Below are 26,226 nucleotides of genomic sequence, written 5' to 3'. Positions count from 1 at the left end.
AGCTCCAGGCTGAATACTTTCCATCTACTACCACTCTCCAACTTCTATGGGCCAGCCAATTTTGTATCCAGACAGCCAACTTTCCCTGTATCCCATGCCTCCTTACTTTTTGAATGAGCCTACCATGGGGAACCTTATCAAACGCCTTGCTAAAATCCATATACACCACATCCACTGCTCTTCCTTCATCAACGTGTTTTGTCACATCTTCAAAGAATTCAATAAGGCTTGTGAGGCATGACCTGCCCCTCACAAAGCTATGCTGACTGTCTCTAATCAAACCATGCTTTTCCAAATAATCATAAATCCTGTCTCTCAGAATCCTCTCCAATAATTTGCCCACTACCGACGTAAGACTGACTGGTCTATAATTCCCAGGGTTATCCCTATTCCCTTTCTTGAACAAGGGAATAACATTTGCCACCCTCCAATCATCTGGTACTACTCCAGTGGACAGCAAGGATGCAAAGATCATCGCCAAAGGCGCGGCAATCTCTTCCCTCGCTTCCCGTAATATCCTTGGGTATATCCCGTCTGGCCCCGGGGACTTATCTGTCCTCATGTCTTTCAAAATTTCCAGCACATCCTCCCTCTTAACCTCAACCTGTTCAAGCATATCAGCCTGTTCCACGCTGTCCTCACAAACTACCAGGTCCCTCTCACTAGTGAATACTGAAGCAAAGTATTCATTTAGGATCTCCCCTACCTCCTCCGACTCCAAGCACAAGTTCCCTCCACTATCCCTGATCGGCCCAACCCTCACTCTGGCCATCTTCTTGTTCCTCACATAAGTGTAGAACGCCTTGGGATTTTCCTTAATCCTACCCGCCAAGACCTTTTCATGTCCCCTTCTAGCTCTCCTAAGTCCATTCTTCAGTTCCTTCCTGGCTACCTTGTAACCCTCTAGAGCCCTGTCTGATTCTTGCAAATTGTCCAGATGAGTACAAGATGAAAAGCTTTGACAAAAATGTCTCTGTTCTCAGCAATACTCAAGACAGTTGTAGGAGGACAATCATCTCAGTCCTTGGACATCACTGCAGGAGCTCCTCAGGATAGTGTCCTAGGCCCAACCATCTTCAGCTGCTTCGTTGATGACCTTTCCTCCATCATAAGGTCAGAGGTTTGCTGATGATTGCACGATGTTCAGCACCATTCACGACTCCTCGGATACTGAGGCAGTCCGTGTCCAGAAGCAGCAAGACCTGGACAACATTCAGGCTTGGGCTGATAGGCGGCAAGTGACATTCATGCTACTCAAGTGCCAGGCAATGACCATCTCCAACAAGAGAGAATCCAACCATCTCACCTTGATGTTCATTGCATTACCATCACAGAATCCCCCACTGTCAACATTCTGGGGGTTACCATTGACCAGAAACTGAACTGGAGTAGCCATATAACACTGTGGCTACAACAGCAGGTCAGAGGTTAGGAATTCTGTCATGAGTAACTCACCTCCTGACTCCCCAAAGCCTGTCCACCATCTACATGGCACAAGTCAGGAGTGTGATGGAATATTATCCACTTGTCTGGATGAGTGCAGCTCCAACAACATTCAAGAAGCTCGACAGAATCCAGGACGAAACAGTCCACTTAAATGGCGCCCCACCCCCCACCGACGCACAGTGATAGCAGTATCTACCATCTACAAGATACATTGCAGCAACGCACCAAGGCTCCTTAGACAGCATCTTCCAAAACCATGACCTCTACCACCTAGGAAGGATAAGGGCAGCAGATGCATGGGAACACCACCACCTGCAAGTTCCTCTCCAAGCCACACACCAACCTGACTTGGAACTATATCATGCTTCCTTCACTGTCGCTGGGCCAAAATCTTGGAACTCCCTTCCTAACAGCACTGTGGACGTACCAACACCACATGGACTGCAGCGGTTCAAGAAGGCAGCTCACCACTACCTTCTCAAGGGCAATTAGGGAAGGGCAACAAATGCTGGCCTTGCCAGTGACGCCCACATCCCATGAAAGAATAAAATCATGATGATGCAGTCCCATTAGGAAGGGGAAGAGCATGTGAGCAACAGTGAGGAGGGAACAAACTGGGAATGCAACAAGGCAACAATTGGTGCTTCCACGGGGACTGAATCACTAGCTAGTCGCTGACTGCTTAAGGTTGGAGGCTCGTGTTTGCACATTTTAACAGTCCATGTCCTCCTGAATTATGTTTCTATCCTCCTCATTGTTTGCTACATTTCTGAGTTTAGTATCATCTGCAAACTTTGAAATTATGCCCAAGTGCAGCTTATTAATATACATCAAAAAGACAAGTGGTCCTAATAGCAACTACCACTACATAGTTCCCTTAAGTCTGAAAAACCAGTCACTGCTACTCTGTTTTCTGTCCCTGTCAGTTTTGTTTCATGTTGCCATGATCCTTTTAATCCCATTGGTTTTAATTTTGCTAACAAATCCATTATGCAGTACTTTGTCAAGTATCTTTGGAAAGTCCACATACATAAAATCAACTGTACTACCCTCATCAACCCTCTCTGTAACTTCAAAGAACTCCATCAAGTTAGTCAAACATGATTTGCCTTTAGCAAATCCATGCTGACTTTCACCTATTGGCCTATATTTTTCCAAATGCCATCTAATTTTGTCCAGAATTATTGTGTTAAATATTTCCCCACCAATTATTGTAGATTTAACAAAAAGTAACATTTTACATTTTTTTGAATTGATCTTTCTTTTCTCTCTCTCAATCCAATCTTTCTTCCCTCTCTGGACCTGACTTGACTGTGAATTTACCAACTCTAATTTGCAATTCCTTCTCCATGCTTGCACTCTTTATTTTGATGTTCCGCTAAAGCAAACTTTAGCACATGATGTTTCTGTCAAATACAGCTGTATATGTCAATGCATCTGAGATGACCAACCACAAAGCCTGCACGTGTAACAAAAACAGAAAATGCTGAAAATACTTAGTAGATCAAGCAGCATCTGTAGAGAGAGAAACAGTCAATATTTCAGAGCGATGACCTCTCATCAGAACTGGAAAAAATTGAAGAAAAATGGTTTTAAGTAAGGAGACAGGGAAAGAGGGGAAACAACAAAAGGGAATGTCTGATAGGCTGAAAGCAATGTTCCTCTAAGCTGCATGGGTACTCAACAATTGGGAATGTGCCGCGAAGGGAACAAATAGGCTGCTCACAAGTAATATCTCTTTAAGATGCGTGCATGCGCAGCCATGTGTCAATCTTAAAGGTACTGCAAAGTGCAACAAGCCAGCCATCCACAGCAAACCGAAGTTAGACAACACATTGGGTAGAAGGCAGGAGAGATTAAATAACAGGAATGATGGTGCAAAGCAAAAGGGGATTGGAATGGAATGAAAATAAACAAAAGATGGGTCTAGGTGAGGTGTAAATGGGAATAGCAGAATCATCAACAACTGCCATCCAAAAAAAACGAGGGCAGAGGTTATGATCTGAAATTGGTGAACTCAATGTCGAGTTGGAAAGGCTGTAAAGTGCCTAATCAAAAGTTGAGGTCCTGTTCTTTGAGCTTACACCGAGCTTCATTAGAACAGTGCAAGAGGCTGCGGACATAGAGGTCAGAATCAGAGTGAGGCAGAGACTTAAAATGACAGTCATCGGAAGCTTCGGATCATGCCTGCAGATTGAGCAGAAGTGTTCTGAAAAGCGGTTACCTAATCTGCGTTTGGTCTCTCCAGTCATGAGCAGCAAATATGATATATGAAACTGAAAGAAATGCAGGTAAATTGCTTTCACCTGGACAGAACATTTGGGGTCCTGGACGGAGAAAAGGGAGGAAATAAAAAGACAGATGTTGCATCTCTTGTGTTTGCATGGGAAGGGGAGGGGGTATTGTGGGTGACTGAGGAATGGACCAAGTGTCGGGAGGGAATGGTCTCCTCGGAATGTTGAAAGGGGAGGGGAGGGCAAGATCTGTTTGGTGGTGGCATCATGCTGGAGGTGGTAGAAATGGTGGAGGGCGATCCGTTGAATGTAAAGGCTGGTGGGGTGGATGGTGAGGACAAGGGGAATCTGATCATGATCTGGAAGGGAGGGGAAGGGATGAGAGCAAAATTGCAGGAAATGAAACAGAGACAGTTGAGGGCACTATCAACCACAGTGGAAGGGAACCTAGGTTGAGGAAAAAGGAAGACATTACGGAAGTACTGGAATGGAAGGTGACATCGTCAGAACAGGTGACAAAGATTGAGGAACTGGGAGAATGCCATCATGTGGTGTGAGAGGAAGTGTAGTCAAGGTAGCTGTGGGAGTCATTGGGCTTATAGTGGATATTGGTTGATAACTTTTTCGCAGAAATGAAGACACAGAAGTCGAAGGAGGAAAGGGAAGAGTCAGAGATAGACCATGTGAAGGCAAGAGAAGGGTGGGAATTGGAAGCAGATTTTCCAGTTCAGGTGAAAGCAATACAAATCAATGTACCTAAAAAAAAAGGTGAGGGAGGGAATTTAAAGTAGGACTGGAACAAAGAATGTTCTACCTCTCCTACAAAAAGGCAGGAATAGCTAAGACCCGTAAGGATTCCCATAGTAACATCTTTTATTTGGAGGAATTGAGTGAAGTTAAAGGAGAAGTTGCTCAATGTGAGAACAAGTTCAGCCAGGAAGAGGTGGTTAGGGATGGATGGGGACAGGTTGGGCCTCCGTTCAAGGAAGAAATGGAGAGCCCTTAGGCTGTCCTGGTGAGGAATGAGAGTGTAGCGTGTTTGGAAGTCCATAGCAAAATGGAGGTGGTTAGGGCCAGGAAACTGTCAGCTATTAAAAACGGCAGAGGGCTTCATAAGAGTTACAGGTGTAGGTGTGAAGAGACTGGTCAAGGGAAGAAAAAATAGAGTTGAGATAGGAATAAATTAGTTCGGCGGGGCAAGTACAGGCTGAAATGATAGGTTCACCAGGATCTTGAGAAGCAAGTAGAAGTGGACTGTGTGGGGTGGGAAACTATGAGGTTGGAGTCTGTCGAAGGGAGACCTCCAAAAAAGATAAACAGAGATGAAGTCTTGGAATCATCAACAACTGTGGCGAGTAACTCACCTCCTGCCTCCCCAAACCCTGCTCATCATCTACAAGGCACAAAGTCAGGAGTGTAATGGAATACTCTCCACTTGCTTTATGAGTGCAGCTCCAACAACCCTAAAGAAGCTCAACACCGTCCAAGACAAAGCAGCCAGCTTGATTGCCCCCCCAACCATTTACCACCTTAGACATTCACTCCCTCCACCATTGGTGCACTGCAGTGTGTACCATCTTCAAGATGCACTGCAGCAACTTGCCAAGGCTCCTTTGATAGTACCTTCCAAATTCACAACCTCTACTAGCTAGAACAAGAGAGCAGGCACATGGGAACACCACCACCTGCAAGTCACACACCATCCTGACTTGGAAATATACCGCTGTTCCTTTACTGTCACTGGGTCAAAATCCTGGAACTCCCTCCCTAGCAGCACTGTCCGTGTTCCTATACCACAAGGATGTTGATATTGCCAACAATGCCCACATCCCATGAACGAATAAAAAAAATGATGGTTTGATGTTCGGCAGTGGGGTCAGGAGTCTGGAGGAGGTAGGTGGTGGTGTCAGAGAGTTGCCATTCAGCTTCTGCTAGCTAGAGGTAGGTTCGCCAAACAGCAGCACAATCCTTGTCGGCAGGTTTACTAACAAGGCTAGGATTGGACCTGAGAGAATTGAGCTCTGCAAGTTTAGAGGGAGATGGGTTTGAGTGAGGGGAGCAGAGAATTCGAGATAGCTGATGTCACACTGGCAGTTCTCAACAAAAAGGAGTAGAGAGGGCAAAGGGCTAGAAGGAGGGGTCAGGTGGAATGAGAATTCTGAAGACGGGAGAAAGAGTCCATTTTGCGGAAGACATCTCCTGGCCAAAGAAGCAAGGCTGTGGAAGAACAGCTCAGCATTGTGCCAAGTTGGAAATTTATTGAGGTGGAGGCATAGGGTTAAAGCTGAGGCCTATGCTGAGAACTGATAGCTCGGAGTCAGTGAGGGGAACGTCACAGGGGATACTGAAAACATGGCAAGGAGTGAGATTAGGAGGGATGGGATCAGAGACAACTGAAGCGAAGGATCTATAGAGGTGTGGGTATCCAAGAGTTGTTGAAGCTTGTGATCTTTGACACCTGAAAGGAAGGGAAAAAGGTTTTTGTTAAAGCGCTGGATGAGTCGAAGAATCAAATAGAATTATGAACCAGGACTGCTTTGAGGTAGAGTAAGTCGGTGCTGCTGAAGAGAGAGGTCGAGAGCATGCACGTGGCAGTGCTTGGTGCTGAGTGTGGATTTCAGAATGCAACAAGAGCAGTAGTTCAAGAAACACTGAAGATCTTGGAGACATCTGTAATCATTGTTGGATCTGAAACATGAAAGGTAGAATTTTGGTAGTTGCTGAGGAAAGAGATGTGACTGTGAAAGGGAGCTTTGGTAGATACCTGATCAAACATATGAAGGGAAACAGAAAGCAATGAAGATGAACAAAGTAAGAGACAAACACAAATTTTGGAAAGAGCAGAGCAGAATTTCTTCAAGGTGGGCATTCCTGGGAGAGAACTGGCAGTGAATTAAACACCAATGTGTGAGCAAAACACTGCACATGCTGGAAATCTGAAAAATAGAAAATGCTGGAAATACTCAGCAGGTCAGGCAACATCTATGGAGAGAAAAAAAAGAGTTCAAGCATATGTGCGATGTTCTTCAAAGTAGGGTGCTTTGTGTGCTTTTGTAGTGTCTTTTGATTAAGATGGATCAACACTGGTTCTGACTGGTCCACGGGCCACAGATTAGCATCAGTTATCTTAAAGGTATACTAACGCATTGAGTAATAATGCAGAATCATAGCAGATTGAGAAATGCCATAAACGGTTAGCAAATTTGCCAAGTTAGTGATTGGGCTAGATAGATGAGGAAAGGTTCAATCTATGCTGCCCGCTAAGTTAGCTATCAGTCAGGATATTGGTAGAGGCACTTAAGTCAGCGTCCTGGGTTAGGAAGGGAAAAAAAACATGACCTATGGTTCCTGCTCCTCATCATTATCCAGTGACGCCTGCTGGAAGTATAGTTATGAAAATGCTTCTGTTTTTGTCAAAGATATTTGTTTCAAAATTCACAATCAAACTGAAGAAATGTTGGACCAGTTTTTTTTTGAGACACAACAAGACAACACTGAAAGGACTTGTTTGACAACAACGTTTACTGGTTGTAACATGACTCAAGTTAAAAATAGAACAGAAACCCTGGTAACTGGGAAGATGTAGGCAGACAGGTCAGAAGGTGGACTTTCTGTTTCTGACTTCAATTGTCTGGAGTTAGGAATGAACTGTTTGAAAGGGGTTGGAGTTTTAAAAAAAACTGAAGGACAGAACTAAAATAAAAGCAAAATACTGCGGATGCTGGAAATCTGAAATAAAAACAAGAAATGCTGGAAATACTCAGCAAGTCTGGCAGCATCTGTGGAGAGAGAAACAGAGTTAACGTTTCAGTTCTGAAGAAGGGTCACTGACATGAAACATTAACTCTGCTTCTCTCTCCACAGATGCTGCCAGACCTGCTGAGTATTTCCAGTATTTCTTGTTTTTGAAGGACAGTACCCCAGCTCAGCCCAGTCTGTTCCATCTCTTTAAAAAGCCTGCACGAAAAGGAAGAGAAATTCCAAGGAGAGAAGAGAATTCCCAAGAAAGGAGAGAAGACCACAACCCAGCTCAGCTTTCTAGCACCTCGCTAAAAGACCCTGAGAAGTCCACTGTGTCAACTCATCTCGTCTCCTGTCTTTGAGGAAAAGCCTGCTAAAGTAATTCTCACCGCCGCCTGAAAAGAACTGTTCGAAGAGATCCCAGTGACCCATCTATGTGTACTCGGAGGCCAGACTGTATGCCAGTTTTGGAACACAACATATCTCATCTGCTGTTTTCTTCAAGAACGAGCAAGTATTCAGCCCAAGTATTTTTTTTGTTTGCAACAGGGCTCTAAACAGGAATCCCTTCATTTTTCCGGTTAACCAGTGTGTGTGTGTGTGTGAGAGAGAGCGCAAACCGGTTAAGACTTGTTTTATGATAATTTTGTTGTTTGTTAAAGAAATCTGGTTTGTGTGCTTTATTCTGTGAAAAATATATATATGATTAGCCGTATCGGTAAGTGGGAAAATTTAAACATATTTTGTGACCTGTGGAGAAGTGGAACGAGATCAGTGCACTCCTCCCGCCTCAGTCGCAACTGTATTTATGTGAATGCCATGTCCTCCATACTCAGATAGCTTACTGGCATCACTATCAAGATGCTCATGTAACAATGACCATTTAGACGAAGTACCAGAGGATACCAGATCCCAGTAAAGATCAGAAAGGCATCAATACCCTCAGAAGAAGAGGGAGAGATAGAAAATCGGTGAATAAGAAAATTAAACTAAAAAGAAATCTTACAAGCACACAAAAAATTAACAAGCATTTTGCAACTTGAAGATCTTAAAGAAATCCTCTTTTAAGGGACTAATAGGTTGTCAAACAAAAAGCAAAAAAGTACGTCGACACAAATGTTCAAACCAAACAGAATTCTGCTTAAGAAAAGCACTCAAGGGATTAAAGTGCCTTTCTTCTAACTGAAGATAACAGACTGGTAAAAGGAGACGACATTTTTTATTCAAAATAATTGTGTCAGCATATAGACAAACAGTAAAATAGGTTTTCTGAAGCTTGACAAAGACAATGAGAAAAGGCTACAATTACAGTCACACCAGAATGCTATCTAGTTATACTGCTACTTTTCTTTAAATCACAACTTCGATCATCTATGGTACTGGAGGATCAAAAGAAAGCATTACATTAACAAAAAGCACTCGCAGAACTTCATGCTTACAATTCAAATTCTGTCTTCAAATCCCTGGCCTTGGTTCTTTTTGTCTTCACCTTCAATTGTTGCACATGTTGCATCTGGATCGCTTAATTTTATTTTATTTTCAAGTCACATTAAAGGCAACTCTTCTACTGATATATCTTAATATACATTTAATATATTTTAATAGCAATGAAAAAATATGGTAATCACAAGACAAAAATTCCCCAATATGCAGCCTTAGTAGTGAATTGTGCTGTGAAGAAAAGTGAGATCCTATAAAGAATCAAACCATCAAAGGTGTTTTAAAACGATTACAGATTCCTTCCGTGTCTGGTACTAGAAATGGAACTGAAAAGTGGCTGCGAAATAGTGTCAATATGAATGCATCATAGCCAGAGACCCAAGCTAAATATTTCAAGATGGAACTTTATTCTATATCTTTTCAAAGTGGAATTTAAAATTCAATATTTGAAGTTCGGTTGAACCTATAAATATTCATAGTTGCAATGATCATGGTTACAACTGAATTGCAACGGTCAGTCAGACTGGTATGTGTGGATAGTGAAGCACACAAGCATACCGGGTTTTGTACTGCCTACCATGTATTGTGACATCCGACAAAGATCAGTCACACAGGAAGTCTGTGCATGCATGTTTAAATGCATGTGCAGAGCTCCAATCCCAGGCAGCTAACATTTAAGATTAAGAGAATGACGGCAGAACCACCAACCTAATAGAAGTAAAATTATCAAGTATTCTTCTTTCTTTTGGGCCTCCTTATCTCGAGAGACAATGGATACGCGCCTGGAGGTGGTCAGTGGTTTGTGAAGCAGCGCCTGGAGTGGCTATAAAGGCCAATTCTGGAGTAACAGGCTCTTCCACAGGTGCTGCAGAGAAATTTGTTTGTTGGGGCTGTTGCACAGTTGGCTCTCCCCTTGCGCCTCTGTCTTTTTTCCTGCCAACTACTAAGTCTCTTCGACTCGCCACAATTTAGCCCTGTCAAGTATTCAGGCACTTAAAATGTGGCTTCATACCAGCCTGGAATCATACTGCACAGAGCGTAAGCTTAAACCTGTAGTAAGACAGCCTCCTGCACAGGGTTTTTATACCTCTCAGTTTGAGTGCATATGGAAGTCAGGTCAGACCCCTTAGTTACACTGCAACTTTCTCATTAATGTACTTTAGTACAGCCATGAAAATGGCAGTGTGATTGCATCCTAAACAAATTAATTTTTGGCAGGGTGGTTTGGGGTGGGGGAGGGAGGAGCCGGGGTGGATGGAGAATGCGAAAAAAAAATCATGGACGAATCATTGTCACAAGAATTGCAGCAGTTCAAGGCCTAGCAACACCTTTTCGGGGCATTTAACAATGGACAATAAATGCAGTCTTGCCAGAGTCAAGGGGAAAAAAAAATCTACTCTTCATGCATTTGGTCGGTGTGAGGTTGTACTTTGTTATTTTGCAGTCAATTTAATACTTCAAGTTCAGTTTTCGATCTTCGCTATACTACTTTTCTTATCTTCTGGACAATGTACAACTCTCATTTTCCAAACCTGACGCACTTATTATGCTGATCATTGATGAAAGGCAAGAGTACCTTGATCAAGCTAAGCACGGCATTTGAGGAAGAAGTAATTTTTGTGAAATGCTCTTGGGTTTCAATAAACAGATATCAATTTCAAATGGGCTAACACGTTTCAAAAATTGCAATTGTTAGCATTTACCTCCTGGTTGAGTTCTAATGCAATCTGGTTGAGAAGCGAAGAGAAGAATCCTGCATTTTGCAATAATACCCGTCCTGCAATACCTAGGTATGTAGACATCACCACTGGATATCTCTGAAGTACAAGGAAAAAATACAGTAAAATATGACTATTAAAAATAGTAGCTTTTTTTAAAAAAATTGTAAAATATGGCTCATTTTTGTTCTCAAAAATAAATCAGTTTTGAAGGTTTCCTTTGTAAAACTCTCAATTCTCCATAATAAAAGCAAAATACTGCAGTATCAACACCTCTTTTGTTATCTCTTGCCCCACCCCCGCTTTACTTGCTTAAAACCTTTTACATTTCTAATATTTGCCAGTTCTGATGAAGGGTCACTGACCCTTAAACTCTGTGTCTCTCTCCACAGATGCTACCAGACCTGCTGAGTATTTCCAGCATTTCTTGTTTTTATCTCAAATCTCCATGTTGTGTTGGAGGAAAAAAAGCAAGCCACTTACCAGTGGTGCAAAACAAGGAAATAGCTCAATTTTCTCACAGTGGTGTGATTTGTCTGTTTCCTGGTTGACGGCAAGCCATCTTAAATGATTTTATTTAAATTGCTGACCTCTTCGTGAAATATACTGAGACCACAGTGGTTTCATAACAAGAAATTTCAGCATCACTCATTCGACTTCCCAGTCAACTGTCAATAGTTAGAGCTAACGAAGCATACTAAAGACCCTCAATAAGCAACTTTATTATAAATTGTAATGTAGTACAATGCAAGAAATATGCAAATTTTATTGAGCTCAATCAAAAAAAGCTTTTATATATATATATATATATATAATATATATAATTTTCTTAACTACAGCGATCAAGTCAACTGAGTACGTGGAATTGGAATTTGGAGATGTTTTAACAGGGAGTCAAAAAAACTAATAGTAACCATGTCTTAAACAATTGATATAAATTCAAAAAGCTGTAAAAACTTCCCAATGATAAATTTTGGCAAATTCTAGATGTCAGATATGGCCTCTTAACAGATTCAAAGATATTAGCAGTATTCATGTGATATGCAATGCAAAGTCCTCTAAAACACTGATTCATTAGTAAGAAATATTGCTCTCCCCCCACGGTTTTTTATTCATTAGTAAGAAATATTGCTCTCCCCCCACGGGTTTTTTTTTTTGCAGCCTCCATGTCTTTAAGGTAATGGCCATCAATAGAAATTATTGCCCTGTGATTTTTATAATTACTAAGAAGAATTTTTTCTGTTGCTAAGCAAGAATGATTCTGGAGACTCCTATAAGCTCCTTCATGGGTTTTTCTTATAAACTGCATGCATGTTTGCTCTCTAATTGCTTTATTTAACATCACATTTCTAATAATTTGTTTAAAAGCATGTGAATACATCATCCATGCAACATTGTTCTAAATTCCTACCTCTCCATCCAAGATTCCTTTAAGGACTGATGGAAGAAGTGGCTGAAACATCTGAGGCCCTAATATAGGGTTCACTTTTAGGACATTTTCTACAACCTGTAAAAATAAAAGATATTATCTCCTCAAATAGTTAATGAATTTTGAAACAACTGTTTCAACTGTTGAGCAGAATTCTACAAAATTAAAGCAGCTGTAATTTTTTTGAAAACACATTGGTAAGGAGAAAGCAGAAAGGATTTTACATTTACAATAAACTTTATTCGAACTTGCTTAATTTAAATCCACCCGAATCAGAAAGAAAGCTCATTTTTTCTACCCGTAAGTTATAAAGGGAATTTGCTATTTCAATTAAGACCTCAGTGGATATATTCTATCCACAAATTCAGGTCAAGATTTATTCCTTTCTTGCCTTGTTGACTTTATTTGCACAAGGAAAATTGAAATTAGCATTTCCCTGTAAATTCACAAAAGCACCCATCATTACAAAGAAAACTCAAGTCCCTCTGTCAAGCATTCTCTTCCCTTCATATGTCTCAATGTAGAAAGATGCTATACATAGATTTTATAGGATCAGCTCCATAAATAAGAGTACCTCTACAATTTGATGGACTATTTAATTCTTATACTTATTTTGTGGGTTAGAGTCTAACGGTTATACAACTAAATAAACTAGAATATTACAACAGGCCAACTCTGATCCTTCTCACACTAGTGAAATCAATTACCTATTAGTAGTTTAAAACTACAATGATACAACTTGTGTCAATTATATAGAATATACAGCAATTGTATGAAACACTGTTAAATTCTCTTACCATATTTGTACTTTACAGATTTCTATTTTTAGGATAGGGAATAAAATCAATGGCATTTTACACCTCAAGAAATACTCTAACTTTCTGAATATCATGTTCTGACATGGATTCAAAGGGTCGAACAGCCTCCTTCTGTGCTGTAATGACTATGACTCTAATACATTAATACATACATATGGCCAGAAAACTCCAAGAAAAATGTAGGGACCAGCAGCAACCTTTATACATGGCCTTCTTTGACCTCACAAAGGCCTTCGACTTGATCAACTGGGAGAGATTATGGAACAGCCTTCTCAAATTTGGTTGCCTGGAGAAATTCGTCACCATCCTCCTCCTGTTGCACAACGACATGCAAACTGTAATCCTTGCTAACGGATCTGCCACTAACCCAATCCGAGCAAGGTTGTGTCATCGCACCAACGCTAGTGTCCATCTTGCTCGCCGCAACACTACACCTCATCTCCATGAAGCTCCCTGACGGAGCAGATCTACTCGACAGGAAGAGTGGGAAACCAGTTAACCTATGTCGTCTCCAGTCCAAAACCAAGGTCACCCCAACCACTGTCATCGAGCTGCAGTATGCTAACAATGCTTACCTATGCGCACACTCAGAGGCCGAACGTCAAACCCTCATCTATGCATTCATGGAGGCGTATGAAAGAATGGGCCTTAAGTTGAACATCTGGAAGACAAAGGTCCTCTACCAGCCTGCTCCCGCAGCGCAACACTGCCCCCTCCCCATCAAGATCTATGGCGAACCACTGGACAATGTGGATCACTTCTCATACCTTGGGGGCCTCCTCTCAGCAAAGGCAGACATCAACGATGAAACTGAGCATCACCTCCAGTGTGCCAGCACAGCCTTCGGTTGTCTGAGGAAAAGAGTGTTTGATGACAAAAACCTCAAACCTGGCACCAAGCTCATGTTCTACAGGGCCGCAGTGCTACCTGCTCTCCTGTATGCGTCGGAAACATGGACACTGTACAGCAGACATCTCAAAGCCCTGGAGAGATATCACCAGTGGTGCCTCCGCAAGATCTTACAAATTGAGTGGCAGGACAGTCGCTCTAATATCAGTGTCCTCTCTCAGGCCAACATCCCCAGTATCGAGACACTGGTCATGGCTAGTCAGTTATGTTGAGCAAGCCACATTGCCCGCATGCCTGACACAAGACTCCCAAAGCTAGCTTTCTACTCCAAGCTCCATCACGGCAAAGGAAACGTTACAAGGATGTCCTTAAGGCCTCCCTGAAAAAATGTGACATCTCCACTGATTCGTGGGAACCTCTTGCCCGAGACTGCCCAAAATGGAGAAGCATCCGGGAAGGTGCCAGCCAGGTCGGACAACGTCGACATGCCCAGGCAGTGACCAAGTGCACAGTGGAAGGAGCGTTCGGAAATCTGTGTATCCCAATCACTCATCTCACCAAACACCACCTGCCCCACCTGTGGCAGAGCGTGCGAATCCAGAATTGGACTATTTAGTCACCTAAGGACCCACAACCCTGGAGTGGAAGAAAGTCATCCTTTTTCCTGAGGGACTGCCAAAGAAGAAGAATACACACCTAAATATAAAAGAATGAAAAGTCAAATATGTATGATATGCACCTAGACTTTTGCAAAGCTGCAGTCAAAGTGGCCCATTGTTGACAGAAGTAGTGAGCAAACCGAACTAAGCTAAAGGGTATGTCCCATTCGTTTGCTGAGCTGCTAGCTCCCACATGTTTATCGATTGATCATAGCACATGACATGCATAAGGTGACATTCTTTGGACTAATGGTTGACATGGCAGGGAAAAGAGCATGTTACATGGCAGCCTTCAAACCTAAGGTAACAGAAGCCACTGAAGACCATGGTAACAGAGCAGCAGTGGGAATTCGATGCTAATCATAGAAGGTTTGTGGCACAGAAAGAGGCCATTTGGATCCTTTGTGTCTGCGCTGGCCAAAAAAACGAGCCACCCAGTCTAATCCCACTTTTCAGCATTTGATCCGCAGACATCCAGGTTATGGCAACTGAGGTCCACATCCAGACATCTTTTAAATGAGTTGAGGGTTTATGCCTCCATTACCCTTTTAGGCAATCAGTTCCAGACCATCACCACCCTCAGGGTGGAAAAGGGTTTCCTCATCTCCCCTCCAATCTTTCGACCATCCCCTCCAATCTTTCAAACTGGCTGAATTATCATCACGACCACCAAAGTGCTCTCCCACTGCCACTCCATCCACCTGCCTATCTTCATTTCCTAAAACAAAGTCAAAAACTGTGTCCTCTCTTGTTGGACTTGTTACGCAATGGGCAAAAAAGTTCTCCTGAATGTAACTCAAGAATTCTACTCCCTCAATTCCTTTCACACAAACTATCACAGTTAATAGTGGGGTAGTTAAAATCCCCTACTATTTGTTTTGCAGTTTTCAGAGATTTGCCTACATATCTGCTATTCTGTCGCCCTCTGACTGTTTGGGGTCTACAGTACACCCCCAGCAGTGTGACTGCCCGTTTTTTGTTCCTTAGCTCAATCCAAATGGCCTCACTTGATGAACCTGCCAACATATCATCTCTCCTCACAGCTGTAATAGTTTCGTTGACCAAAACTGCCACTCCCCCTCCTTTCTTAGCCCCCTCCATATCGCGACTGAAAACCTTACAACCAGGAACCATTCCTGTCCCTCCTTAAGCCATGTTTCTGTAATAGCTACGATATCATACTGCCATGTGTCTATCTGTGCCATCATCTCATCGGCTTTATTTGCTATACTTGCATTGAAGTAAATACCCTTGAGCACTGCCAAACTCTTTTTTTAAATTTTCTAACCATAGTTTCTTCTGCCTTCCAGATGCATCCATTAATTTTCTGCCTTCCATTTTCATTTCTAATTTTGTCCCAACTAAGTCTACCCTCAGGTCCCCATTCCCCGATCAAACTTGTTTAAACCCTCCCCAACAGCACTAGCAAAATGTCCCGCAAGGAACTCCGTCCCAGTTCTGTTCAGGTCCCTTGGCCCACAGAGCCGGTCCCAATGTCAGAAGAATCTAAAGCCCTCCCTCGTGCACCAGCTTTCTAGCCACGTGTTCACCTGTCTTATCCTTCTAATCACTTGTGCTTGGCACTAGAAGTAATCCGAACATTACTACTTTTGAGGTCCTGCTTGCTAATTTCTTACCTAGCTCAGTAAACCCTTTCTGCAGGACCACATCTCTCTTTCTACCTATGTCGTTGGTACCAACATGGACTACGACTGCGGGCTGTTCACCTTCCACACTCATGATGCTTTGCAGCTGCTCAGTGACATCCTTGACCCTGGCACCAGGGAGGCAAAACATGATCCTGGATTCACATCTGTGGCCACAGAAATGCCAGTCTGTTTGCCTGACTATCGAATCTCCTAATCACTATCACTCTTCCAGTCTTCTAATAAGCCAAACGTTAGACTTTGGTAAAACTCAAATGACAAGCTGAAGTCCCAAAGCAAACAAACCAAGGCCCCTGGACATAGAAGAAAGGCTCAGCACCCACAGCTAGCGCAACAAATTCTGGAATATATTCACCAATATTGAACAAGTGGATGTGCAGTCAGCACTGTAGTAATTCAGTTGAAAGTCCTTTATATCATAAAAACTTTGGACCCCATCCTTTAAAGTATCTCAAAAATCGTGCTTCCTCATCATACCAAGGCATGAAATAGCCATAAGTCAATGCACTTCAATTATGTAACACACGCCTGATGATTTTCAGTACAAGCTATCTGAGTACCAGCATTATATAAGGCTGCAGAAGCAACGCCACTATAGCACCTCCCATATTGCCAACGCGGTCAGTCACCCCTCATGTTTGACAAGAAAAAAAAAATTGGTCACAAAAGAACAAAGATCAACTGGCAATGAAAAGAATCGTTTCACCATCATGCTTAGGGCATATGGAGACAGGATAAAGATGCCACCATTTATTATCCTCAAACAAAAAACAGTTCCTAATAATATCACTTGGCCACAAGGTACAACTGTCCCTGAAATTGTTGGATGGATGAAGCTTTGATCTAAGACTGGTTGCACAGCACATGGTGCAAATGCCCCTCTTGCATGCTGGTCCTCTGCACTTTTAGGTGTCATTGAATGTCATGCGTCAAGCATATCCTAAATGATAATCACACAAATCTTGTCATTATTCCTGTGGGCATGACGTGTGTTATGAAAGTGCTTCCATTTTTTGATGACTCATATTTAAAGTGTGGAAATGGATTCATTTCGGAAGACTGAAGATTCCATTGATGCTGGACTTTGTTTTTTTGCTGAACATACGAATTAGGAGCAGGAGGAGGCCACTCAAGCTTGTTCCACCATTCAATATGATGGCTGATCTGATTGTAATCCCAACTCCAAATTCCCACCTACCCCCTATAACCTTCCACCCCCTTGCTTATCAAGAACCTATCGACCTCTGCCTTAAAAATATTTAAAGACCCTGCTTCCACTGCCTTTTGAGGAAGAGTGTGCCAAAGACTCATGACCCTCAAAAAATGAATTTCTCCTCATCTGTGTCTTACATGGGCGATCCTTATTTTCAAATAATGACCCCCTAGTTCTAGATTCGCCCACATCCTTTCCACATCCACCCTGTCAAGACCCCTCAGGATCTTATATGTTTCAATCAAGTCACCTTTTACTCTTCTAAACTCCAGTGGATAAAAGCCTAGCCTGTCCAACCTGTCCTCAAAAGACAAACTGCCTATTCCAGGTATTAGTCTCGTAAACCTGTGAACTGCTTCCAACGCATTTACATCCTTCCTTAAATAAGGAGACCAATACTGTACACAGTACTCCAGATGTTGTCTCACCAATGCCCTATATAACTGAAGCATAATCTCCCTACTTTTGAATTCAATTCCCCTCGCAATAAACGATAACATTCCATTAGCTTTCCGAATTATGTGCTGCACCTGCATACTAAACTTTTGCGATGCATGCCCGAAGACACCCAGATCCCTCTGAATCTCAAAGCTGTCCAATCTCTCACCATTTAGATAAATGCATTCTTTTTATTCTTCCTGTCAAAATGGACAATTTCACAAGGTTCACTGAAAAGACACCGAGAGGTCTTGTTTGAAAACAACCTTTACTGGATATCACATGCCTTAAGCTCAATAAACAACAAAAACCTTGGTGACTTGGGAGAGATGTTTACAGAGAAGTGACCTGTTAAGATTTATGAGGGTCAGGAGGTGGTTTTGCTTCTGAGATACTGTTTTGGTTCAGTTGGGGTGTGGACAATGTTGAAAAGCAGTTGGTTTTGTAGCCTGCTGAAAAGAAACCCCCAGAAAATCTTTCCTGCTCCTCTCTAAGAGACCCAGAGAAATCCAGTATGTCTACTCTTCTTTCTCTACCTCTTTGAAAAAACCCTGCGAATCCAGAGTGTGATAACTGAGACCCCTGATGCCATATTTCTCTTGGAAAGCCTACCAGACACTTTCTCGACATCGCCAGAATGAAGTGCTCCTGTAAAGATCCCAGTGACCCGTTTCCGTAAATGTGGAGGCCAGGCCAAAAGGGACAACTGACATCCTTCCAAATCTTCTCTTTTTTAATCTTCAAGAATTAGCAAGTATTTGGCCCAAGTATTCCTTTTTGGTCTTATTTTTGTAAAAGACCTCTGCAGAGACAATTTCCTGATGTTTTTTCCGTTAGTGTGTGTGTGTTATTTGAAAAGGGAACTTTCATATTTCAATCTGTGTGTTAATGCTTTGCTTCGTTACTGGATAAGTCTTGTTTTATAATAAACTGATAATTTTGTTGTTTATTAAAGAAACCCAGCTGGTGTATCTTATTCTGGGATAAAGAGTAGAGTATATAATTGAGCATATCAGTAGCTGGGTAAACATTTAAAATATATGGTGTCACCAGTGGAGAAGTGTAACTAGAAAAGACAGTGCACTCCTCCAGCCTCAGTCATAACATGTAATTGGGGGCTCAATGGGATAACCCAAAGCCGACGACATGCAATTGTAAGTGGGGTAATAATAATTGAAAAGAGGAAAAGAAAATAACAGGTTTCTTGTGCATTACAGCAAAGTTTACATTACTGGAATGGATTTGTCAGTTGTTGCGAACTTTCTGGAGGAGGACGACTGAGTGATTTGAGAAACTTAACCAAGGTTAGGCTAATAACATTGGCAGAAATGTTGGGGTTAAAGCTAAAATCAGGGGCTAAGAAAGTAGACATAATTTCAGTAATAGCACAGCATTTGAAATTGGAAGAAGGAAAAGGCAATCCAGATGGTAGTTCAGTTGAATTAGCTAAAATTTATTTACAGATGTAGCAGCTTGAGCTTGAATAGAAAAAAAAATGAAAAAACTTGAGCTTGAACAGAAAAGTGAATTGACAATGAAGAAACTTGAAAGAGAAGTGCAAAAGAAAAAGAGAAGAAAGGGAATACAAATTTAAAAAGCTGGAACTAAGACAAAGGGGGTGGCCTTGACTCCAGCAAGAACTTTGGTGAGGAAAGAACTGTCCCCAGCCCAGGACGCAGTGGAGAGCTGTTTAAATTTGTGCAAGCCCTTGTGCGGTTTGAGGAAAGGGACTTAGAGGCATTTTTCATTTCTTTTGAAAACACAGCCAGACAGATGAAGTGGTCAAAGGAAAGCTGGACACTTCTTATGCAAAGCAGGTTGGTGGGCAGAGCTCATGAAGTTTATGCATTCTGAGGAGGCTTCTGCAGATTATGAGATGGCAAAAAAGGCTATTCTCACTGCTTATGGGTTAGCCCCTGAAACTTATAGGCAGAAATTTCGGGACCTCCGGAGACAGCCTGGGCAGACTTGTATAGAATTTGAGAGGATAAAGCAAATTAATTTTGATCGGTGGATGCAGGCACTGAAGGTAGAGGCCACATATGAGAACATTGGGGAAATATTTCTCCTGGAAGAATTTAAAAATTCACTCCCTCGGTTAGTCCGAACCCATGTAGATGACCAGAAGGTTTCAACAGCCAGACAGGCAGCTGCAATTGATTATTACAAGCTTGTTTACAAGCCAAAACCCTTTGTCCACCACCCCAACAAAACCAAGAAGGACAAAAGGTGTGAGGGTGAAAGGAAGGCAAGTAGCCGGGGACAAGAAGGGGTAGCAAGGAACGCCCTGGGATGTCCTCCTCTGACCAGAGAGGAAGATGCTGAGGGTGGAAGTGAGGTCCGAAAGCCTAAATGTTACCCTTGTCACAAGGTGGGACACCTCCGTGCAGAATGCTGGAAGTTGTGGGGTAAACTCATGGGACTTACTGGGGTGCACAAGGCTAATGCAGAGAAAGGGGCCCTGACCGAGAGCACAACAGATCAGGCTGTCGCTCTGACTGCAGCTCTAAGCTCAAGTACAAACACTGCTGTGAGTGAGGGGGCCGTTCATAACATACCTGAGAGTTATAAGGAATTCTTGTCAAAAGGAAAAGTAACTCTTTAGCCCTCAAGTGAGGCAGGTAAACCTATAGTTCTACTTAGGGATACAGGAGCCACAAAAACTCTTTTGCTGGGGAAAAGGCACAACTTGTCCACCAGAGAGCGCACTGAATGCCAAGGTTTTAGTGCAAAGTATCAGCGGAGAGTATATACCAGTACCTTTGTATCGGGTGCACCGACAGCGTGACCGAATGTCTGAAATGGTAACCGTAGGAGTTGTCCATAGTTTGCCTCTAGACGGAGTTGACCTACTCCTGGGAAACAATTTGGCTGGAGCGAAGGTAGTAGCTTCTCCAGTAGTTATGGAAAAACCAAATGAAATTAAAGAGACAGAACAGTTGCAGGAAAAAGTTCTAGGAATTTTTCCTGCATGTGTAGTGACCCAAGCAATTGCTAAACAAGTTCCATTGTTGGAGGTAAAATTGGCACCACAGACAGATAGCCAAATACCTAAAACTTTCTTTGGGGATTTGGATCATCCAAAGGAAATGCTCCGTAAGTCTTCTCTGATCAAAGCTCAGCAAGCTGATCCAGAGTTAAATGAAGTGGCACAATTGGCTCTAACTGAAGCTGAGACAAAGGGAGGTCCGGAAGGGTACTATATTAAAAATGAAATTCTGATGAGGAAGAGGAGACAGATAGTGGTACCGCCCAAGATACGTCAGGAAATATTAAGGATAGCACACAAAATTCCTATGGTGGGACATGTGGGAATCCGGAAGACCCAATCATATATGTGTCGACATTTTTACTGGCAAGGTCTTTCCAAGGACGTGGTGAAGTTTTGTAAAATGTGCCATATGTGCCAGATTGTGGAAAAACCGCAACCTGCCATAAAACTGGCACCTCTAATTCCCATGTCAGTTTTTGGGGGAACCATTTAGTAGGGTGTTGGTAGACTGTGTAGCACCTTTACCAAAAACAAAAGCGGGACACTCACTTTCATGGATATGGCTACTCGGTTCCCAGAGGCCATTCCCTTGAGAACAATTTCTGCTCAGGTAGTGGCAGAGAATTTAACCCAGTTCTTCACGAAATATGGATTACTGACTGAGATTCAGTCAGATCAAGGTTCCAATTTTATGTCTAGCATTTTTCAGGAAGTTATGGGTAATTTGGGTATAACAGCTAAAGTCCTCAGCATGCCAACCACAGACACAAGGGGATTTAGAAGGGTATCATCAGACCCTCAAAACGATGATCAGGGCATACTGTCATGAATATCCCCATGTTTGGGATAAAGGACTAGAATTTCTTTTGTTTGCCACTAGAGATTCACCTAATGAGTCTACAGGTTTTAGTCCTATTTAGTTTATGAACATGAGATAAGAAGTCCTCTAAAACTAATTTAAAAAAAAAGGTTTTAGAACAGAGGGACGAATCTTCCATGTTAAATTACATATCCGTGTTCCGGGAGCAGCTCACAAGAGCCTGCAAAGTGGCTCAGGAACACCTGAAAGCTTCCCAAACAACCAAGAAATGGGCAGACAAGCATGCCAAGACCCGAACATTTCGACCAGGGGACGATTGGTTAGTATTACTGCCTTTACAAGGTGAACCACTGAAAGCACGGTTCAGTGGACCATATAAAGTGGTCAAAAGAATTGGTAAATTATTTGATTGACACCCCAGATCACCGGAAAAAGAACTGATTGTGTCATATAAATATGTCGAAAAAATATCATTGCCGAAAGGAGGATAAGCAAGCACAGGTATGTCAGGTAGTAAGGACAGTGAAGGATGAACGAGATAGTGAGGATGAGGCAGAAGGAGGCTGAAACAATTCTCAAATTGAACCTCCTACATCCAGTTAGCTAATACTGAATTGTTGGGGAGATCAGACACTGTGCTTTCATGCTTAGATGCAGAACATCTAGAACATTGAGAGTAGTCTGGAGGGACAAACCAGGACATACAACCTTAGCCATACATGGTGTGGATAAGGGGAATCCTTTCCTATAAAACAGCATCCTCGTTGCTTGGGTCCAGAGAGGAAGGCCCAGGTAAAGGCAGATGTCTGGTGCATGTTGGAAGGCAACCTAATTGAGCAGTCAGGGCAGCTGGAGTTTCCCAGTGGTGTTGGTGCAGAGATCTGGCGGTTCAGCATGGACTACAGAAAGGTGAATGCGGTGGCTGGGGCAGACTCCGATCCGGTTCCTCCCTTGGAGGACTGTGTTGACAGAGTGGGCAGTGCCACGTTTCCTACAAAAATAGATTTGTTAAAGAGATGCTGGCAGGTTCCTTTAACACCCTGAGCTAAAGAAATATCAGCCTTTCTCACATATCGGTCACAATATCAGTCTTTTCCAATGCCAGGTAATGCCATTCGGGCTGAAAAATGTCCCAGCCACTTTTTAGAGACTAATGAATCAAGTGGTAGTCAGTGTTCCTAACTCTGTGGTTTACCTTGATGATGTGCTGGTATACAGTGACACTTGGAAGGACCATTTGGAATAACTAAAAGCTCCGTTCAGAAATTTATCACCGGCTGATTTAGTGATAAACCTTGCCAAAAGTAAATTTGCAAAAGCCAGAGTAACCTACCTCGGGCATATAGTAGAGTAAGGAGAAGTGTTGCCAAGAACAGCAAAAGTACAAGCATTTGATGGAGTTCCCTAACCCTAAAACTAAGTGCAAAATCATGAGGTTTTTGGGGATGAGTGGTTTCTACCGCAAGTTTGTTTCAAATTTTAGTACTATAGCTGCTCCACTGATGGATTTGCTACAAAAAAGGAAATCAAGGTAGTGTGGTCAGGGGATGGCCAGGCATCTTTTGAGAGGCTGAAAGCCATTTTGATTAATGACCCAGTGTTGGCTGCCCCAAATTTCACTAAGCCCTTCATGGTAGCAATTGCTCCAGTGACCTGGGGGTCGAGGCAGTCCATACAACCTTACGAATTAGGAGCAGAAGTAGGCCATTCGGCCTCTCGAGCCTGCTCCGCCATTCAATAAGATCATGGCTGATCTGTTTCTGACTCGAATTCCACACTCCCATCTACCCCCGATAATCTTTAATTCCCTTGCCTAACAAGAATCTATCAACCTCCACCTTAAAAATATTCAATGACCCCCACCTCCACCATCTTCTGAGGCAGAAAATTCCAAAGTCACACAACCCCGAGAGAAAAAATTTCTCCTCATCTCTGTCCTAAAAGGGCGAACCCTAGTTTTAAAAAAGTGCCCTCTAGTTCTCAGTCAGTAATCCATATTTCCTTTCCACATTCATCTTGCCCAAGATTGTTCAGGATCTTATATACTTCAATCAAGTCTCCCCGCACTCTTCTAAACTCCAGTGAAAATAAGCCCAGTCTGTCTAACCTCTCCTCATAAGACAACCCACTCATTCCAGGTATCAATCTAGTAAACCTCCTCTTAACAGCCTCCAACGCATTTACATCCTTCCTTAAATAAGGAGACCAAAACTGCACACAGTATTTGAGATGTGGTCTCACCAATGCCCTGTATAACTGAAGCATAACATCCTTACTTTTATTTTCAATTCCTCTCATAATAAAGGATAGCAGTTCTGTTATAAGACGATGAATCGGGCATAGAAAGGACAGTGGGATATTTTTCCAAAAAACTAAATTGACACCAAAAGAGATATTCAACTGTGGAAAAAGAAACCCTGGGCTTATTACTAGCTGATCAGACTGCCAGATTATTCCAATGGAGTTTACTATTGCAACCTTATCACTTAAATATTATCCACATTGCGGGCAACATGACATAATTGCGGATGCTTTGTCTAGGATTTAACTCTGCTTCTTCATTTTTTTTTTGTCTTTTTTTTGTAAAAGACCTCTGCAGAGAGAATTTTTTTTTTCCAGTGTGAATGAGAGTATGTGTGTGGGGTATTGGAAAAGGGAACTTTCATTTTTCAATCTGTGTGTTAATGCTTTGCTTCATTACTGGTTAAGTCTTGTTTTAAAATAAACTGATAATTTTGTTGTTTATTGAAGAAACTTGGTTGGTGCATTTTATCCTAGGATAAAGAGTAGAGTATATGATTGACCATATTGGTAGCGAGGTAAACATCTAAAATATATGTTGTGACCTGTGGAGAAGTGGTACTAGAAAAGACTGCCTCGGTCGTAACACATGCCAGTTGCAAATGGTAGATGTCAACTGCAAATGACCTTTAAACAGTGGATGCACCAAAAGTGGAACGAGTGGCTCTATTCCAGACCACATGCACTTACAAAGTCAGGCAACCAGGCAATCCTAACAGTGGCATCACTGAAGTTCTGTGGGCTGATTGGTCAGTGGGTGGCAGCTGTTGTTGCCTGTGGATAGCTTAGATAGAGCAAAGTTAAAAGAAAGGCTCTTTAAAATGAAGCCCAAGGATAGCTACCTGTAAATTACTAGTTATTACTATCTGGAATAGTGCTGTTTGCACAGAGGGTGGTGGCGGAGGGGGGGTAGGTGCTCTTTGGTCTCTTTCTTTTCTGCCTTTTCCGCCTCAATGGTACAGGGGATAAAGCTGATTGCAAATAACTGGTAAGTTATTACAATAGCTAAATTTTATTGTAAAGCAAAGTAACGGCAGGGCAGCTCAGTGAACTGGAATGTGCCACTTGTGGTATGTGGGAAGTCGTGGAAGTACCATGCGGCCTTGACGAAATCTGCAGAAAGTATCTCCAGCTGCAGAAGCTTGAGCTTCAGATTTCGGAGCTCGAGCGGCGGCTAGAGTCACTGTGGTGCATCCGCAAGGTGGAGGACTATGTGGATAACACATTTCAGGAGGTAGTCAACCCGGTTCCTAAGTGAGCACAGCCAGAGGGGGACTGGATAGTTGCCGGATGGACATGGAGGTCAGGGCTGGTAGCGCAGGAGTCCCCGGAGGGATACCACTTTCTAACCGGTATTCAACTCTGAGTACCGATGGGAAGGAGGGTTCCTCTGTAGAGTGTAGTGAGCGTCATGACTGGAACATCATGGGTGACTCAACTGCGCTGGGAGGGAGCAAAAAGGGCAAGATAGCAATAGTGGTAGGTGACTTTATGGTTAGAGGAACAGATAGGCATTTTTGTGGTCGCAGACGTGATTCAAGGATGGTATGATGCCTCCCTCATACAATGGTCATGGATATTACCGAGCGGTTACAGAGCATTCTGGAGGGCGAGGCGCACAGCCGGAGGTCGTGGTCCACATTGGTACCAACGTTGCAGCGAGAAAGACGGATAGGGTCCTGCAGAGTGAGTGTAGAGAGTTGGGAAAGAGATTAGCAAGCAGGATAACAAGGGTAATAATCTCTGGATTACTACTTCTAAGGCAACATGCTAGTGAGTTTAGTAATAGGAAAATACACCAGATGAATGCGTGGCTGGAGAGATGGTGCAAGGAGGAGGGCTTCAGATTTCTGGGGCATTGGGACCAGTTTTCTGGGGTAGGTGGGACCTGTATAAGCTGGATGGTCTGCACCTGAACAGGACTGGGACAAATATCTTTGCAGGAAGTTTTGTTAGTGCTGTTGTGGATGGTTTAAACTGGACTGGCAGGGGGATGGGAATCTGAGTGTAGCCTTAGATAGGACAATTTCAGGGCAGGGAACAGGATGCAGAAAATTAGCAAAATTGGCAAGTGACTCTAAAACGCAGAAGAAGAAAAGGACAAAAAGTATGCAACATAGGAATTTGGCAGTGTTAAAGGGTATTTATTTAAATGCAAGGAGTATCGTAAATAAAGCAGATGAGTTGAAATCACAGATAAACACATGGCAACTTGATATCATTGATATAATGGAAACTTGGCTTAAGGAGGAGCAAGAATGGCAGCTCAACATCCTGGATTTAGAGTATTCAGACGTGAGAGAGGGAGATAAAAAAAAGTGGGGGAGGTGTAGCATTATTAGTCAAGGAATCAATAACAGCTTTTGAGGAGGGATGATATGCTCAATGAATCATTAAATGAGGCCACATGGGTGGAGCTCAGAAATAAAAAGGGGACAGCCCATTACTGGGAGTGTACGAG

The 26,226-nt window shown here is 42.6% G+C and overlaps 1 protein-coding gene across 4 annotated transcripts in view; it reads right to left on the bottom strand.

The window, feature by feature from the left end:
• Positions 1–26,226, bottom strand: part of ipo11 (importin 11) — an 837,351-nt gene that overhangs the window by 350,471 nt on the left and 460,654 nt on the right. For 3 of the 4 annotated variants that reach the window (XM_068034083.1, XM_068034101.1, XM_068034092.1), the window contains exons 25-26: positions 11,991–12,086; positions 10,565–10,678 (exon numbers count right to left, since the gene is read on the bottom strand). In XM_068034083.1, coding sequence (XP_067890184.1) covers positions 10,565–10,678; positions 11,991–12,086 — 210 coding nt within the window. The remainder of the gene's footprint in view (positions 1–10,564; positions 10,679–11,990; positions 12,087–26,226) is intronic. The other variant, XM_068034109.1, reaches the window with a different exon arrangement.

The sequence above is a fragment of the Heterodontus francisci genome, chromosome 1 (assembly GCF_036365525.1).
Source record: "Heterodontus francisci isolate sHetFra1 chromosome 1, sHetFra1.hap1, whole genome shotgun sequence".
Classification (NCBI taxonomy): domain Eukaryota; kingdom Metazoa; phylum Chordata; class Chondrichthyes; order Heterodontiformes; family Heterodontidae; genus Heterodontus; species Heterodontus francisci.
The sequence above is the reverse complement of the archived record's forward strand: the minus strand, read 5'-3'. Positions and strand labels throughout refer to the sequence as shown.